Source organism: Hoplias malabaricus, chromosome 3 (genome assembly GCF_029633855.1).
Source record: "Hoplias malabaricus isolate fHopMal1 chromosome 3, fHopMal1.hap1, whole genome shotgun sequence".
In the NCBI taxonomy this organism is placed as follows: Eukaryota; Metazoa; Chordata; class Actinopteri; order Characiformes; family Erythrinidae; genus Hoplias; species Hoplias malabaricus.
Window position 1 is genome coordinate 36,200,863 of NC_089802.1, and position 18,196 is coordinate 36,219,058.

An 18,196-nucleotide genomic window follows, 5' to 3' on the forward strand; every position below is an offset into this window, starting at 1 on the left:
CTTAGCTCCGCCCTAGCCCTGCCTTGTAATCAGTGTCTCCTTTATTGCCCCGCCCTCTCGTTATCCTTCCCAGGTGTTTCTTGTCTGTGTTTTTGTATATAAGCCTCTTGTTTCAGCATTGTTGTAGTTGGTAGACATTCCTTATCTGTGTTCTGAGCTGTCTGTTTAGGCCATGTGTTCAAAGTGCCTAGTAGTTTCAATGCGTATTCATTTGTCTCTTTTTCAGTCAGTTCTTGCTGATTCTGTTCCAGTTCCTAGGTCTTTGTATATATTGTTTGTTTACCTCAGTTTTAGGTCTTTGTGTATCATCCTGTTTCTTGTTTTAGTTGTTTCTCTGTGTACTTATCTTAGCTTCCTTGCCTTAGTTATGTTTGTTTTCTTGTGTTTTGTTCTTGTATTCTAGTCTCTTGTACTGTTTACTTTTGCCTAGTTCTCCTCTGTTTTATTTGATTTTGATAAATTCTGTAGTGTTGCATTTGTGTCTGCCTCCGTCAGTCCATCAGCCATTACACATTTCAAAAAAACACCATGCAAACATGGAGACTTTACAAAGTTGAATGTCTGCATTTTGTGGTGATTGACAAGCCTCTCTGGCCAAGTGCTCTATAGTGTATACTTGCCATCATTAGTCTGTACTCTGCTCACTTGAAAAGGTACTGGTTCCAATTGTCAGATACCAGATTTGCCTAGTGGAAAAGCAAAAAAAGCAGAACTGAGCTGAGTACTGTTGTAGAAATTTTTTTTATTACTTTTTGTTTGTTTTATTACTTTTTGTCTGCGACTCTCTCGTAACGGACACGCCTCCCCCGAAGAGGGAGGGTGTATTTTGGACATTTTTGTTATTTTCTCATGAGTTGGTAAATTTTAAATACTCTGAGAATGGTCCAAAGAACATTTTTTATCTTCAGTATGTAACATGAAGTGAAACAGCACCATCGTTTCGTTTCACTCGTTTACTGGATGATGATGTGGACATCTTATGGCCAAATATACAAATGTCTTGTTGAATTTGTCTGAATACTCTTCTGTCTGAAGGCACTTGAGAAACAATGACCAGTACAGTCAAATGATTATGAAGGACTTAAATACAGAACAGAACCAGTGGAGACCACAGTACCGATATCAAACATGCTAGATATATGTTGGCCATTTTTCAGGCATCTGAGTGACTTTAAAACAGGCAGATCTACTTGAACGAGTCAATAGAGACTGAGGGTCCTCATTTTCTCTCTTGATAATGATGATACTCTTTTCACTGCTGTGGCTTCTTGCCAAGATGAGGTGAGATGCGCGTTAATAGCTGGTTGACGTGGGATGATGTTCTGCATTATGATCATTTAGTGTTAGTCTTTTTACTGCTCTGTCCGTGATCTTGGCTATCCAGTCAGCTCAAGTATCTACTTAAATACGTCCAGGATTCTGTTTCTGGTATTTACTTGTATAGTGATCTTGTAAAACTGTAACAAACAAAAACTGACATGTTGACAGTGCAGTTGTCAGAAAATATTTTACTGAAAGTAGCAAGTATTACAGCAACAACGTCTAAATAAGCTAACAAATATATCCTAGCTACAATTATGTCACCCACAAAACAAAATAAAACATCACATTTTACATCAATACACTGCTAATTAACAAATCCACTTACGATGCGCCATGAAACAAGGTTTTGGAGGCGTCATAAACTGTTGCACTGCATTTGTGAACACAAAACGACTTCTTGATTCCGGCTTTGTCTTTACAAATCAGACTGCCGCAGAGTGGCACCACCAACTAAAAATCTAAAAAGGGCCATACATGGCACAGAACAAAATTCACAAAATTCTCCACAAGTGCTTCACATTAATGACACCATTACCTTTTTTTTAAAAAAGAGACCTGAATATAAGTTGTATATATAAGTGGAAAAGCAAGATCACCAGCAAGTACCACCCATCAGCTATAACATTATAATAGTCTCTGTGTTCTATACGCACTATCCATTTTCTCAGCATCACTGATACAGGAGCACTTTGTGTTTTAGAGATTTTCCATATGTTCATCTGCATAATTTGTTTGTTCCCTTTGACCCTTTTCTTCAGTGGTTAAGGCCCCTATAGGACCACCACAGAGCAGGTATGATTTGGGTGGTTGATCATTCTCAGCACTTCAGTGATACTGATGTTGTGTGTTAGTGTGTGTTTCGTTGGTACAAGTAGATCGCACACACACAACATTGCTGCTGGAATTTTTAAACAATGTATCCAGTCTACTACACACCTACATTGTCGATTTAAAATCAGAGACGGTGGCTCATGTGTTGCTGCAAAGTTTGTGTTGGTCTTCCTCGAATAATTAGTCTGACCAGAGGATGCTTATTGCTGTATATTTTTCATTAGTGGATTAATTTCAGTCCAGCAGTGACACCTAGTGAGTTTATCAAAAACTCCAATAGCACCGCTGTGTCTGATACACATATAATAATACAGCAAACACTGACACAACACCACCATGTCAGTGTCACTGCAATGCTGATAATGATTCACCAGCCATGTCATATCTGCTGCCGTGGTTCTTTGGGGCTTCTAAAAGTTGAAGAAAAGGGTGTAAGGAGAGAAAAGAAAATATGCAGAACAACAGCTAGACTACAGTCTGTAACTAGAACTGCTAAAGTACTCCTGTGTGGTCAGTGGAGCTGGAAGAATGGATTGAGAGTGTAGAAAAATGGTGGTCATAATGTTATAGTTGATCAGTTTATGTCTCTCATATTTAATTACTGTTATTAGATAAAATTACACAGTAAACTAATAATAAACATCAATAACAAATAATCAGATGACTGAGAAAGTAAAGCAAATATCAAAGAAAATATGTGCTTCAGCTAATATTACATGTTCTGTACAATTGTGTTCTTCAAATTCTACATACACAATACTTTAAATCAATTATGATGGCAATTGGCAAAAAATGACTGGCCCTCTTCTATGCATATGTGGGCATTTTGACTTGTCCCTTTTGAAACCAACAATAACAATACATGTCAGACTGGTGGGCTGTGCAGCATGCACATTAATTACTTAGGTCGATCATCAAGTGTTCATAAATCTGAGTCTTCCCTTTGAAGCTGGAGGCCAGCAGGAATTGTCTGTTGTCGATGAACATCAGAGAAAAAGCTCTAGGTGCCTGAATGTTTAGCTCTTGGAAAAGAACAAAGTGGTTCTGCTTTGAGTCCCACTGATAGACCTGGGTGAGCGAATAGTCACTGCCCAGGATGGCATACTGCCAGCTGCCAATGGAAAATGGCTGAAAGACCATGCAGCCTCGAGAAGGCATGGCCTGCACTTCAATGAACATGCCACCATCCCATTTCATCACCTTTGAGTCACCAATAAAGCGGGTGAGGCAGATGTACAGCTCGTTTTTGTTCTTGAAATGCTTCACGGCGTAAACGTCCTCCATGTCAGGGATGTCTGTCTGCCGGTCAAACTGCTTCTGACTTTTGCTCCACTGGTAGACAACGGGCCGCTGGGAGCTGCTGGACAGGATCAAATGAGACCTACTGCCAATTTCCAGGTGCTCCACATCTGTGTCCCGATACCAGGGGTGCAGCGATTGGTGTGAGTAGAAGCCATTGCCATTCCACTTGTACACTGTGGTGGACCCCGCCTTGGAGCTGTCAGCAATAACAAAGAAAGACTCACCACCTATCCGGAATGTCTCAATGTCATTGGGCTTGCGGATCTTCAGGATATCTATGTCCTGGATTTTGATGAATTTGTTGGCTGAGACATCCCACTTGTAGATATGTGAGCCTCCGAACAACTGAGCAACGATGATGAAGAGCTGATTGTTGATGACCATTGGCTTGCAGACTACTATTGATATGCCTGCAACAAGAATACAAAAATGAATCAAAATGTCCAAACTAAATTAAGTAACCAAAATAATTTGAATCCATATCAGGAAAAGAATCGGTCAAAAAATATATAGAGAAACAAATCTTAAGGTCTTAACAACACTCTTGTATAGTTTCATCTCCTGCCCTCAAGGTGATACCAATCACCCCACCCTTCTCTAACCCTGCATTCTCATCTTCATCATCACCCTTACCCCCCCTCTTACTTTATTATTTATATAGAAATGACTCCCATTTTTAATGTGATCAACTTCACTCTTTAATGTAATCCGTCTTTGAAATCTTCACAGAGTCAAAGTCAATTCAGTGAGATGCATATTTGTTTATATTTGTTGCAGAGAACAACAAATATATGTTACGAAAAACTCACTCCTAATGACTCCCTCCACCACTTATACAGTGAGTGGCCACTTGTGTGACAAGTGCTGCACACTTTCGAGTGTTCAGTGGAAGTGTGCGAAGGCAAGTGGAAATCAGAAACAAAATGCAGCTCATAACATCCAGACAGATTGCGACCCAGCTGTACTCATGTAATTGTATGTGTAAATAAACTCTAGTCAGTGCTATGCTCCAGTTTCCTGACTCTTCCTGCTGAATTTCTAACTGTTGAAAAGGAGAGAAATCAACAGTGACAACATATGCAGTGCTCTGTATTATTCCAGGAACAGAGTTCATAAATGTGATTTTGTTTTGCTGTGTAGCAATTTTAAGAAATACCTACACAATTTACAATACAAAATTTTATACATTTTTATATATAAAATAAAAAGTCTAAGTACATCAGGCCCACAAAGGCTTCCTGTCTACAGTCAGCTAACCCAGTACTTTAGCTCTGTGTGGATGTGGCGACACTTACCTTCTATGTTATCAAAGGCTCTAAACTCCATGTTGACATGATCCCACTCCATGAAACTGCACATTCCTGCAAAGGGCTGTGCAAACACAGCATACTGATCATTCACAAAGGTGAAGGCCTCCACAGAAATTGACTCAAACTTTAGTGTCCTCATGGAAGCAAATTCTGCAACAAAAAGATGGACATGCTAAAGCCAAAAGAAAACAGTTTAATTGCATCTCCTACAGCAGGGTTTCCCAACCACAACTGACATCTTAACATATTATTAATGCACACCCTGACCCTGCTTTTATGCAGGAAATTCAGTTATATTGAGGTGTTATGAAAGGCAAGCACAGTGTGTTTTTGGTGTCCTGTCACAATAGTTGGAGAGATCCAGAAACATATGCTGAGGTGGACAACATTTATTACACAAACAATGATCACTAAAATATGCACTAGAAACCAAGAGTTTAAAGAGTGAGAAAAAAACTTGACACAAGTACTATACAAAGGGCTGTGAATGAAGGGCATAAATGATAGGAGGCAATAAGATACACGACTGCTTAGCAGCTCAAGGTACGGAGTGTGGCTAAGGGAGACATGCAGGGAAAGAAGAGCACATGGTTAAATGCAAGATCAAAACAGAGAACCGTAACATAATCTATCAGCTATGTTTTGGTGGCTGAAAGTGCCTTATTATAGTGCCAAAATGTGAGAGCACTATTCATGAAGCAGTCACAGACTTTATATTTTCACACCCAGATATTTGCTATTCATGCTCAGATGCTTGTTCTCACACATCCCAACCCCTTTGCTTTGGACAGGTAGGAAGCAATGGGTTGTTGATACTGTTCTCCAACAGCTGCTAACTACATGGGGAAATCGCAGCATAGTACAGCTACTCCTTGTCAGGGTGGTGTGAAGAGTAGATTCAGGGAGGCGGACACACTCGCTATAACACGGATTTTTAATAAAGAAATAACAAAACAAACGAACTAGACGAGAAACACGAAATAACATTAACGAGCAGGAAACAGGGCAAGCTAGAGATCACACATTACAAAACACAAACGAACTAAAGGGTCACGAAAGGAGTAAGAGAATGAACGAGGAACGAGAAACCACAGACGAGAAACACTATGAAGAAACGTGAGCGTGAAACAAACACAATGAAACCATGAAACAAACAAAGAGAATGAACAAACCAAAATGACCGATCCCAGGAAGTGAGGGAAGAGGGCTTAAATAAACGAACTTAACTAGACACACCTGACACGGATAACGAGGGGAAAAGAAGGCGGAACATAGGCGGGACAAAGGCGGAGAAAGTGAACATAAACAAAGCCATGTGAGGAGAAGGAAAACAACAAACAGAGCCACATGGAAGGAGGAAAACAAGCAGAAAGTGTCAAGGTGTGACACTCCTCAAAAACCCTGAGGCTGTTGATTCTATTGATAATGAAAAGCCTGTAGGTGTGGGCATGTTTACTGCACTCTTCTAAACCAATAAAATTGAGGACAGGTATATGCTAGTAACACATATATTTGTCAAAATCTGTAACCCATTCTGATTGGCTTAGGATTTATGGAAGTGACATTGCAATGAAAATCCATGTGGGAGCACAGAATGGCTCACAAGAGTATACAGAGTACACAGATTTACATAGCAATGTCACTTCAATTAATCTTCAGCCAATCAGAATGGGTTACAGATTTTGACAAATATATTTGTTACTGCCATTCATGTCATAATTTCCATTGGTTTAAAAGAGTAAAAGGGTCCACATCTCCAACTTCTTACGCATCAAAAGGTTAAACAGCCTCATGTTTTGAAGAGTACCATTGCTATGCTGCTATTTCTTCATGTAAAAGTTGCTGAAGCACGGTACCAAACAAGCCCATTGCTTCCTACCAGTCCAAGGCAAAGTGGTTGGGATGTCTCTGTAAAGGTAATTTCCCAGTAGAACTATATTCAATCAATGTGCGCTTTGCACATTGTGATCTTTGTGATCAATGCAACTTTCATGTGAATGAGTTTCATTGAGTAAAAAAGGTAGTTTGTACTAAAAAAAATCTGTGTGAAGTTTTAAAAGAAATACCAGGAATTAAAAAAAACGTCTCCTCACCTGCCGTTATACAATTAAATGACTGAGGCATCAGGTCATTGATCTTCCTCCCCTTAAGTAGTGCAGGTCCATTGCAGTAGATTGGATCCACTGTTGCATTAGTGGAATACATCCATTCAATCAACCACTTTAGTTTACAGTCACAGTGGAACATATTCCCTCTGAGATCCCTGTTAGAACAGTGTGTTAAAACATTGATCTTGGAACATTGTACTGCCTTTGCAATGGTTGTCAGAATTTGTGAAATATGAAAAACCTACACTTTTGTTAAGGCATTCATCCCGTTAAAAACATCTCTGGGCAACGTCTCAAGATTATTATATGCCAGGCTCCTAATAAAGTACAAACAAGATCCTTAGTGTATTGAAAGTTATAGGAATATCAATAATTTGTAAATAACAAACGGACATACTCACAGGTGTAGGAGAGATTTTAAACCTCTGAAAGCCTGGGGTGATATTGATTCAATTTTGTTGTTTTCAATAAACCTGAAATCAAGTGCTGCGGTTACATTAACTTAAAAAAAACATTTTGAGTGGCTACAACACTTTGTAAATTTAAAGAACACATTTCATTTTATTCATTTCCATAAAAAATGTTAGTTATTAAATATAAAGCAAATGTTAATGAAGAGATTAGAAACAAGGTAATCCAATAAAATAAAGAAAGAGAAAATCTTGGGTTTGAAAGTATGTGGAGCTGGATAGAGTCCCAGTCTGAGTGAAGGAAAAAAGACAGTCAAAAAATAGTAGCCTGAATCAATTCCCATACAGTCTCAGCCACAGATGTCTGATACTTTCAGTGCACAAACCTGGCCACACTGTCAGGATTCTGCCAGACGCATTTTGATCGGCTCTCTGTACGTCCAAGTTAACACACGGTTTTGTACTGGCGTTGGTCCGATGTGAATCACTTCCTTCTACATGTCATGCCGAAATAGCAGACTTGTAATTGGTTCTTTTGTGTGTCAGTCAAATCTCCTTTTCTGCAGTAGTAGTCGGTTCTTAGCCACGTTAAATGATGAAAGGCACTGGACTCTCCATTGAGCCTGGCAATGGGAGACTAGCGCCCAAATTACAACAAGCATACCCCCCATCCCCCAACCCCATTAAATGAGGTTTGAGTGATGGCAATTTTGTAAACGCACAGCAACAAAGTTGCAAACCAAAGTAAAACACATTTTCTACCCTATTTTAGATCAGATACTCCCTGAGCTGAACAGGCTGTCCTCATACAGAAACTCAGGGCTACCAACACTCATGTATTGTCTCCAATTAGCTCTATTCCCACGCCACACTTGCTATTCCCCACACATTTTAAATGAAACCGTCTGTTTCTTCAGAGCCCACTCAAAAACCGTGAGTTAAGAAAACCACTATGCATGAGATGAAAATTATATGACAAGAATACAAATCCACTGAGGAAAAATACTCATGGACACTGAAGTTCTCAATGGCAATTACAAATCTTGGTTTACTTTTAAAATGCAAATAAACTATGGCTTGGGTAATTGGTTTTACTTTTTACACAGTTAGAAAACATGGGTTCAAATCGTTGTAAAAAACTGTTTTTGGTACACAAGCATGGTGTATTATATATTGCTCAAAAGTGTTTTTTGTTTGTTTGTTTTTGTTTTTTGTTTTTTTAATAAGTTAATGCGCTCCACACTCCGGCCAGCAGAGGAATTGTATGGAGAGTCTTGTTATGGACCAGAGGAAGACTGATTCCTGCTTTGGGTCTTAGTACTTTAAGGAGGTTATCCACTGTCTCTGTGATTGATTAACACATGGAGATGTTCAAATGCCTTAAACATATTTTTCCATAGGTTTTGTGTTCTATTACGTTTTTCACTAAGCCACATTTAACTTGGAAAACTATGCAACCACGTTTGACAAAATTGAGAATGAGTAATGAAAGTAATGAGAAACTTAAGTTAACAGAACAACATTTTATGTTTTTCATTTATTAGCTCATTTGTAATTAAGGTGATCTTTGCCAAAGGCTAATGCAGAAAGTAATGTTTTTAAAAGTCAATGTGAATGTTACATTAAGTCTGTGTGACTGGGCATTAATAGACTGATATGTGATCATTTAATGTTCTCTGTACATTAACAGCAATGGGTCTTCTAATCAAATCATGTCCATTTTCTGCACCCCTTCACCCCTCATCCCACTTACGTGTCTCACTCCAAGCTCAACTCAAAAGCCGGCAGCTCTAATCCTAACCCCAAAACCCACAAAGAGACTTCCTCAAAGGGATGCACTGTTTGCATTAAATAAATCAAATGAGTCCAACACTAAGGGCTTAAGACCTGAACTACATAAGTTCAGTAGAAATTTACCAAAGATAATACACAGCGGTGGGCCAAGATCCTCTAGCTTTGTAGAGCTGTCAATCAAAGATGTTTTGAGCTTTTTAACTTGTGCAAATCCCAGTTAAATAACTGCTTGCAAGGAGAGCTTCTCTGCCCTAAACATTGGGTCCAAAAGGCAGATGAGAAACCAAGTAGTTTGTCTGTGCTGAGTACTAAATCAAAGATGGCAAATGCCTTAAACCTGGATGAGTTTGTTGATCTGTTTGCAAGCACAAAAATATTGAATACGGTTGATGTAGAAATTGAACGTGTAACAGAAAAAAGACAAAATGAAAAAGCCTTGAACAGTGATAATGTGCCAATCAGTTTGTAAGAGTATAGTAAATATATAACTGAAAACTGCTGAACTGTATTGAACATCCAATGTTTTCCAAAATTTTCCAAAAAGTGCCCTCAATGCACATTTAAGTAGTGCATTACCACCCAAATTTCAAATGGTCTAGAACTGCCATTCCTGTACACGAAGAGGAATAAAGGTCAATACCACTCACAGATATTCCAGATGTGGAAGTCCCTGGAAAGCATCTTCATCAATAGAGTCAAATGAGTTTGCAGTAAACAAGCTGTAAACAAAGTTATAGTTTCAATTTAAAAGTTATGCGTACGTCATAATTTATAATATGGCTTTTTTAAATACACTTTGTCAATGATATGGCTGGTTTAAAGTATTTGATTGGTCTCAATATAAATGTGTTTCTTGATCTGTGATAAACACAGCAAATTGTATTATTTCAAATACCAAAGTAACAATCATTTACATGAGAATTTAGGAACAGTCTTCTGTTCATTAAGAGACGCTGGCTGATATGGTATGATTATTACAATGTGGAATGCAGGAGAAGTAAAAATTGCAAAATTAGATCACATAAGCACTCACACTGGTGACAGGGTTTATGATGTAATTGATCTTCCATTTGGGACTGATCTTGAAATCAGGATCCAATTCCAGACCTGAGAGCCACTGTTGTGCGCACCAGTGGTTAAGTAATGAACTAAATGTGCTTGAATATTTTTTTGTCCCAATACTTGGCCCAATCCTGAGCTTCTGTTGTCTGGTGTAAAGAAACCCTTCAGTGTTTTGTCATCCTCAGGATAAGGCCATAGTCTCTCCATTGAGCATCTGCACTGAATAATTTCCACACTTGCCGTAAGCACTTTAGGGAATTGGACACGGAGCAGAATGGCCCACAAACTGAAGGACAAACATTGGAAGGAGGGGAATGGGCATTAATTGCTCAGAACACCCAGTCTTTTAGCAAACAACAGGGATAATGAATACACACTCACAGCAGCTGAATAGAGGGAGTGTGTATGAAACTTCCTGCAGCAATTTGACTGAATCCAGACTTCACAAAAGATCTGTAAAAATAACATTAAAATACAAAACAATTTGAAAAAGTAACACATTTATTTATCACCCCAACCCCAGAAATACTTTCAATGAACTGAAAAAAACGACACTTTGAATTAACTTTTTTTGCAAGATATTTAATCATCTACATCTAGATGTAAAATGGTTACTCAAATTATACTCTGGATTAAGATTCATTTCTAAACTCTTTGACATAATAAAAATTATTCTATTATTTTTATTTTTAACAAAACTCTAATGAACGCACATGAATGCGTTGTATAATTGTTATTGTGATATGAATATTTTGTGTTTAATGATTGTGGCGTATATTATGACGTGTTAATATGTTATAAATGTCATAAACATTGTTTATGATTGTTGTGTTGCGTAAAAGTGACTCACAGAGAGACGATGTCAGGAGGGAAGCTGTGAGGCGTGGAGCGGAGGTTCTCACACAGAACGTTGTCTTTGGAACAGGAGCAGCTCTGCGGACAACGCGCTTTCCCCCTGCGGCTTTCCGCGAGCAGCACCAAACTCACAGCGAGACACAGAACCGCGGGCAGAAACCGGACATGGAGCGCCATCCCGCGCCTCTTAGCCTCGCAGCCCGGGTCGGGTTCGATCGGAGAAACAGCGTCAGGACTATGGCTGGATCCGGTAACACTCCGTGAGAGCAATCAGCTCAAAATCACAAATTAAAGACTTTATAATTTGGAGTTAAGATACAGTTTGTTTATGCAAAAATCACCAACGCACATCTTCTTTTCACTAAAGAACAGTTTCAATACACTGCACACACAGACATCAGACTGCTTCTGTTTCTGTGGCAGCTCATGAATAAATAATGAGGATCCATTAGAATATTTATGAGGATGAAACGCACCTGCTCTCATCTATTGTTCAGACGTACGCGGGTGTTATTTTCTTACATAATGTGTGTTTTCTTCCTTATTAAATACATGCTATCCACACAAACTGTTAAAAAAATGTACGTTTCTACCACTACCTTTTTATTTTTTTATTACTTGAAGTTGCTACACCATAAAGAGAGCGGACGGGTCTCAAAGTTTGAGCTGTATCGCGAACTGATTTTTTTTAAGTCATTTCATGTCAAAGAGGAACGATTTTTGTGCAAATTCAGTGCACAATATGGCACATTTTATCAAATCTTTGCACTTTCCCAATATTTTCTACACTAAACGATAACTGAATTAGACCTACGTTGCATTTTGTCAGCTCCACTGACCATTACAGGATGACCTTTGCAGTTCCACGATTACAGACTGTATTTCACCTGTTTTCACCTTCTTCCTCAATGGTCAGGATCTCCACAGAGCATGATTGGAGTTATAGATTACTCTCAGCACTGCAGTTACCCTGACTTTGTGGTGATATGTTAAAATGTGTTCTGAATGGATCAGACACCAGACACTGCTAGCAGGGCTGCCAGAGTCACTGTTGGACTGCGAATAGTCCACCGAACAAAAACATCTTGTGTCACTGATGAAGGACTAGAGGACGAGCAACACACACTGTGCAGTGACAGATGAGCTACTGTCTCTGACTTTACATCTACAAGGTGGACCAACGAGGGAGGAGTGTCTCATAGAGTGGACACAGGGTTTAAAAACTCCAGCAGCACTGCTGTGTCTGATCCACTCTACACCAGCACAACACACACTAACACACCACCACCACGTCAGTGTCACTGCAGCGCTGAGAATGATCCACCACCACATCACACCTGCACTGTGGGGGTCCTGAGTGCTGAAGAGCACAGTGAAATGGGGATGAAGTATGCAAAGCAATGGGTAGACTACTCTCTGTAAATGTAAAACTGCAAAATTCTCCTGTATGGTCAGTGATGCTGATATAATGGACAATAACTGTAGACACAAGGTAGCTGTTCCTAATCCAATGATCAGTCAATCATGTAACTGTTCTGCTGAATTTAGTGCTTATATGTAGATATACCTAGGAGCTGCATTTCACCTGCAGTGCAGGTGCCCACATTGCAGCATGTCTGTCATTATGACTATTTTCATACAATGTGAGCATATAAATTGCAGGATTTGTCTGTACATGATGAACAATTAAAATGTGCAGTTTGAGCTTGATGTACAGCAACAGTTTACTGAAACCCCTGTACAAATGTAGAATAAAATGAAGAAACTCATCAAACACAGCTGTGTCTCCTAGACGTTATGGTGGTAGAGGAGAAATCCTCAGCTCCCAATGCTGGGCAGGAGGCCAGTGCATGGGGATGGACTTGATGACATACGCATCATGGGACATGAGACACAGAATGGTAAAATGTTGACGTATTTCAAGGTGGGTGTCTGCTTTGAAGGGAAGTATCACTTTTTTGAAGTAGACATCAGTACAACTACCAAAACTTTGAGTTCCAGTTTTTCTTGATGAAAACCTTGAAACATGAACTTGCAAGCCTGCATGATGAAGGAATAATAACACAAGTGGAAAGAGGACAGAGTGGATCAGCAGCATGGTGTTTGTGAAGAAGCCATCTGGCAAGTTAAGAATAAGCTATCTGACAACTTCTGCTTCTGAAGTACAGATGGTACTTGGTGAAGTACATATTATAAACCCAGGGTGGACCACATCCAAGAACTCATACCATCTTCAAGGGGTTATGCACAGTTTCTAAAGTAGTGCCTGGCCATTCTATTTGGCCTGGATAAATTCCACCAGTGGGCGGCACGGTGGTGCCACCGTGGGCAAACAGTGGGCGGCACGGCACAGGGACCTGGAGGTTGTGGGTTCGATTCCCGCTCTGGGTGACTGTCTGTGAGAAGTTGGTATGTTCTCTCTGTGTCCGCGTGGGTTTCCTCCGGGTGCTCCGGTTTCCTCCCACAGTCCAAAAACACATGTTGGTAGGTGGATTGGCGAATCAAAAGTGTCCATAGGTGTGAGTGTGTGAGTGAATGTGTGTGTGTGAGTGTGTGTGTTGCCCTGTGAAGGACTGGCGCCCCCTCCAGTGTGTGTTCTCGCCTTGCGCCCAATGATTTCAGGTAGGCTCTGGACCCACCGTGACCCTAAATTGGATAAGCGGTTACAGATAATGAATGAATGAATGATATTCCACCAGTACACATCTGGCAGGAAAGAGGAGACCACAAGCCTTTTGGGACTACTGAACTATGAAGACTATAGTGAAGACTATATATGAAGAATAGTCAAATTTTAAGATTACAGAAATATGATATCAATGTGACGTTTATGCCACATACTACATAGGATGGCTGTTGGAGAAGACAAGTGATGGATGTGGTAAGACCACTCTTTTCTGTGCAAGATCCTGTGCAAGATTTCTGTGCAAGAATCCGATTTCTTAATTTTACTCCTACCCCTGGCTTTTGAGTGTTGTTTTGGTCCTTGGAACTGAGTTACAAGGTGTAGTGGCTAAAATCTTCACTTACAAAATGGAACAATCTTCCAAGAGCCTGATACGTCATCAAAAAAGAGCCACGCTTCAGTGGTGTTCTGATCTCGGTCTGCAGCAATTTAGACAAGAGCTTGACTTAAATATAGCGCACTGAGACAGAGTACAAAAAACCTTCTTTCTTAGCTGTAGCCACGTATCAGGAAGGAAGAATCAAATTTCTAAGAACCAGCTACATCCCGTGTTTGAAATAAAAAATGTCCTTGATATCTTTCAAGCTGCACGCCCATCACATTCCTTCTCTACTAAAAACTCAGCTGGTGAAACACTACGAAAAACAGTATAATGCAACATACATTTAATAAAACAGTTCATCTTTATATAAAACAAAGACCTTTACTAATTATCAATGATTACTAATAATCATTAGTGATTACTACTGAGTTCAATAAGCACATGTTTATTAAAGAAACACACACATTTAAAAATTCCCTTCACAACGACATGAAAAGCATTTCACAATCATGCATTATCACAAACTCCTAACTTTCTGTGATGTTAGGATGGAAATGCCCAGTTCCAGCTTAAATGCTCCAGTATTCATAGGCACTAGAATGTAGCTGCATCATCATTTGAGGTGAAACTGGAAATGTTGAAACACCAGTAAATTTCTAGCAACGTTTTATGCTTGTTATGAAGTAAAGGGACATATTGCACTGAAACTACATTCAACTAAGATCATGACCATTGTATCATAGTTTTTAAAAGGTGAAAATACTGACAGTTTGGCTTTCGTTGATTGCTTGCCAGTGAATCACAAGATACTATTTCAAGGGGTATATATCCCTCCCCTTGGCCCCACCCCTCTTTTCCAACAAGAATTGAGATACACCTACCCCTAGAGAAAATGGAGCAGTAATGAGAGAGAGAGAGAGAGAGAGAGAGAGAGAGAGAGAGAGAGACTGAGCAGGGAGAACATTTCAACGTTCAGGTCAGTGGTACTTCTGGACCAGTTTCTTCTCTCTTGCTCTCATTGGAGGCGGTTGCATTTTCTTCCTCTCCACTCCTTATCTTTCCTGCTTGGCTTCTCCTGATCTTGTCTTGTCTACCCTTAGAGACTCTCTTATCACTGCTCTTCAAATTAAAATTAGAAATGGAATTGATCAACTGGTCTTTCAACGCTACTGACACCATCTTCTCAGGCCTGCCCTGATGGAACGACACCGGCTGGATATGCCATGGATGGATGGGAGAGGTGGCGTGTGGTGTGTCTGGTGCCTCTTTCCATCGAGGACATTGAAGATGTATACCTATTTGGATTTATGATCGTGGGCTTTCTGCTGATTGGATTAGGCAGTGCCCTGGTTTATCAGGAAATTAAAAGAGTTGAGTCCATTGTAAACAGTCCAAGGAAACTGACCAACATGATTGATGGGATGGGCAGAGCCATTGGCACACAGACTGGGACTGTGAGTAGAAGCTTGGATTCTATCAAGGAGCAACTAACGGCTTTGAACTCCAAGATCGAACGTTTGGAAGACCAGTGCAAAAATGCAACTGTGAATCAGAGGGACTATTAGCTCAAATCAGTTTCAGGTCTCTGATTCTAACAAGCTGAATTTTATCTATTTTGGCTGCCTATTATCAGCGGCTTTGAGCTGCTGATAGTCAAACTCCTCCGGATGAACGGTTGCTATGGAGATCTGCACCATCCCGTCTTGAACTGCTGGGCTCAAGGACAAGTGATCGCTTCTCCATTCTGCGGATGTTCTCACAGACTGAATCTTGCCCCCCCTGTGTTTCTTAAGGCAGAGTCTGTGACCTTTTTTTTTACCACCACTTCCGTGTTGTAATCCAGCTGTACGATGGCGCGGGCACCTGCTGCTGTTGCTTCTGTTTCCCACACCTAACCCCTGTTAATATGAGTGGACAGACGGAAGGCATTTTGCTGCAATGTTGTACTTGTAGCTATTCTAAAAAAAAGCTATTCTAGAACCACCGCTCAAGAAACACTGGGCCAAGATCCTTTGTTATTTATAAACCATTTACTGCCACTGGGGCTTTGCAAACATATTAAAATGGTTTCTAATTACAAGCAGACTGGAGAACTAGCAAATGGTGAAGAAACATAAGAATCATATAAAAAGTTGGTTTTGAATGTTACTTTTAAGTATGGCTTTTCTGAATACACTGATGCAAATCTCTACTTACTCAAGCTGTTTGTTGTTCATAAACAGCTCTCAGAGAAGTTGTTCATAAACAGCACACACAGAGAAGGCAGAGTAATTCAGTTATGTGGAGAGGGATAAAGAAGAATAGAAGTTTCAAGTTGGTTCAAACCAGGTGTTAAAATGGCTCAATTTAAATCTGTGAAGGAGAAGCCACAAACCCACAACCTCAGGAACCTGGAACTGTGTGACAGAGAGACATTACCTGCAGCACCACCCTGCTTTTTATTCTACCAGCATAATTTTCCTTTATGAGGGAGTGTATTTTACTGTTTATTTTTTCTTTTTTTTTTTTACTTTGATTTGCATTAACATTTTAAAAATCTATTTCTGCATCGCCTTGTTCTTATATATATTGCATATATTCCTCTCAACTTTGTCCTTTGTGACACTTTACAGTAATAGCCAATAAATAAATGCAAAGAGTTAAGAGTTAAATATCAAAAAGATTAAATAATCCATTTAAATATTTCATTGTATTATTGTATCATTTAATTAAATTATGAGTTCAAACCTTGCTTCAGGTGTGTTTAATTAAATCCTCCTTAAAGTTTAGATATAAATATATTTAGTTATTTCCCAAATTTATATAATGTAGGTACAGAAAAACATATATTTGTATATATTATTTATTAGTTAAATAGTATGTGTCGCCCTGTGAAGGACTGGCGCCCCCTCCAGGGTGTATTCCCGCTTTTGTGCCCAGTGATTCTGGACCCACCGCAACCCTGAACTGGATAAGCGGTTACAGACAATGAATGAATGAATAAATGAATGAATATTAGTTAAATACTAGTTATATAAATATATATTTATTAAATATTGAGCATTCTAGTCCTCCTTAGCATAGAGGGTTATATATTGTTTACTGAAATATTTATCATCAGTCTGCTAATGAACGTTCAAGTGGTGTTGGAAAGTGATTATTTTTACACTGTCTTTAAATTTTAGACTTAATCTGTAATACTTTGTTTAAGGTCAGACTGAACATTTCAGAGCTGTTTGTCAATTCTCTGCCTGTTTATCACTGGTTTATAACATTGATGCTTGATGCCTGTAAGATGTTAATATATCTGTATTCCAGATCAAACTCTCCTCTCTCTGTGTCACCATTGTTAAAACCAGCAATATTTTGACTGGTTCCGCCTCATGTAAACAAACAAGATGAAGGTACAATACTGAAACCAAGTCTTTACTGTATATAAAACAAACATTGCAAGAGTTACTTTATATCTGTTTTCAGATATTAATAATATCCAGGTGTATTTTCTGAAACATAAAACGTGTGTCAATTTAGACAAAGATGCCCCCTCCTGTGCTCTCAGGGGAAAGAGAGAGAGAGAGAGAGAAGAGAGAGAGAGAGAGAGAGAGAGAGAGAGAGAGAGAGAGAGAGAGAGAGAGAGAGAGAGAGAGCGTGGGATTCCTCAGGGTCCTCCGGTTTCCTTCCACAGTCCAAAAAACACACGTTGGTAGGTTGATTGGCGACTCAAAAGTGACGGGTGTGAGTGTGTGTGTTGCACTGTGAAGGTCTGCCGTCCCCTCCAGGGTGTATTCCCTCCTTGCGCTAAATGATTCCACATAGGCTCACCGCGACCATGAATTGGATAAGCGGTTACAGATAATGGATGGATGGATGGATGGATGGATCAATCAATAAATATTTGTCATAAAGATGTGCATAATTAGTTAATGTCTTGAACTAAGTTCTGCATTTTCATTTCTGTACATTTATAATTTATGTATTTCCATAATTTTACATTTATTTCTTCATTTCTATACTATGTATGTATTCCTACATTTATTCACGTTTTAACACGTTTCTACATGTATTGATTTATTTAATAATTTCTTAATGTAGTTGTTTCTTGTCGTGGGAAACAATTTTATTACTTTGTGTTTGTTGACAAATATCCTTAAATGATGATTAGTTAAATTAGCATTTATAACTACATACTCATTGTGTGAAATCCTGTACCTTAT

At 39.3% G+C, this 18,196-nt stretch overlaps 1 protein-coding gene across 1 annotated transcript; it reads right to left on the reverse strand.

The window, feature by feature from the left end:
- Positions 1 to 1,363: 1,363 nt before the first annotated feature.
- lgi1b (leucine-rich, glioma inactivated 1b) lies at positions 1,364 to 11,366 on the reverse strand. The gene is made up of 8 exons (XM_066664146.1): positions 10,991 to 11,366; positions 10,522 to 10,593; positions 9,726 to 9,797; positions 7,276 to 7,347; positions 7,120 to 7,191; positions 6,860 to 7,029; positions 4,752 to 4,916; positions 1,364 to 3,866 (listed from the first exon to the last, which is right to left on the reverse strand). Exons 1-8 carry the CDS (start codon positions 11,170 to 11,172, stop codon positions 3,049 to 3,051), a joined length of 1,623 nt encoding a protein of 540 aa, XP_066520243.1. The 5' UTR covers positions 11,173 to 11,366; the 3' UTR covers positions 1,364 to 3,048.
- Positions 11,367 to 18,196: the final 6,830 nt, after the last annotated feature.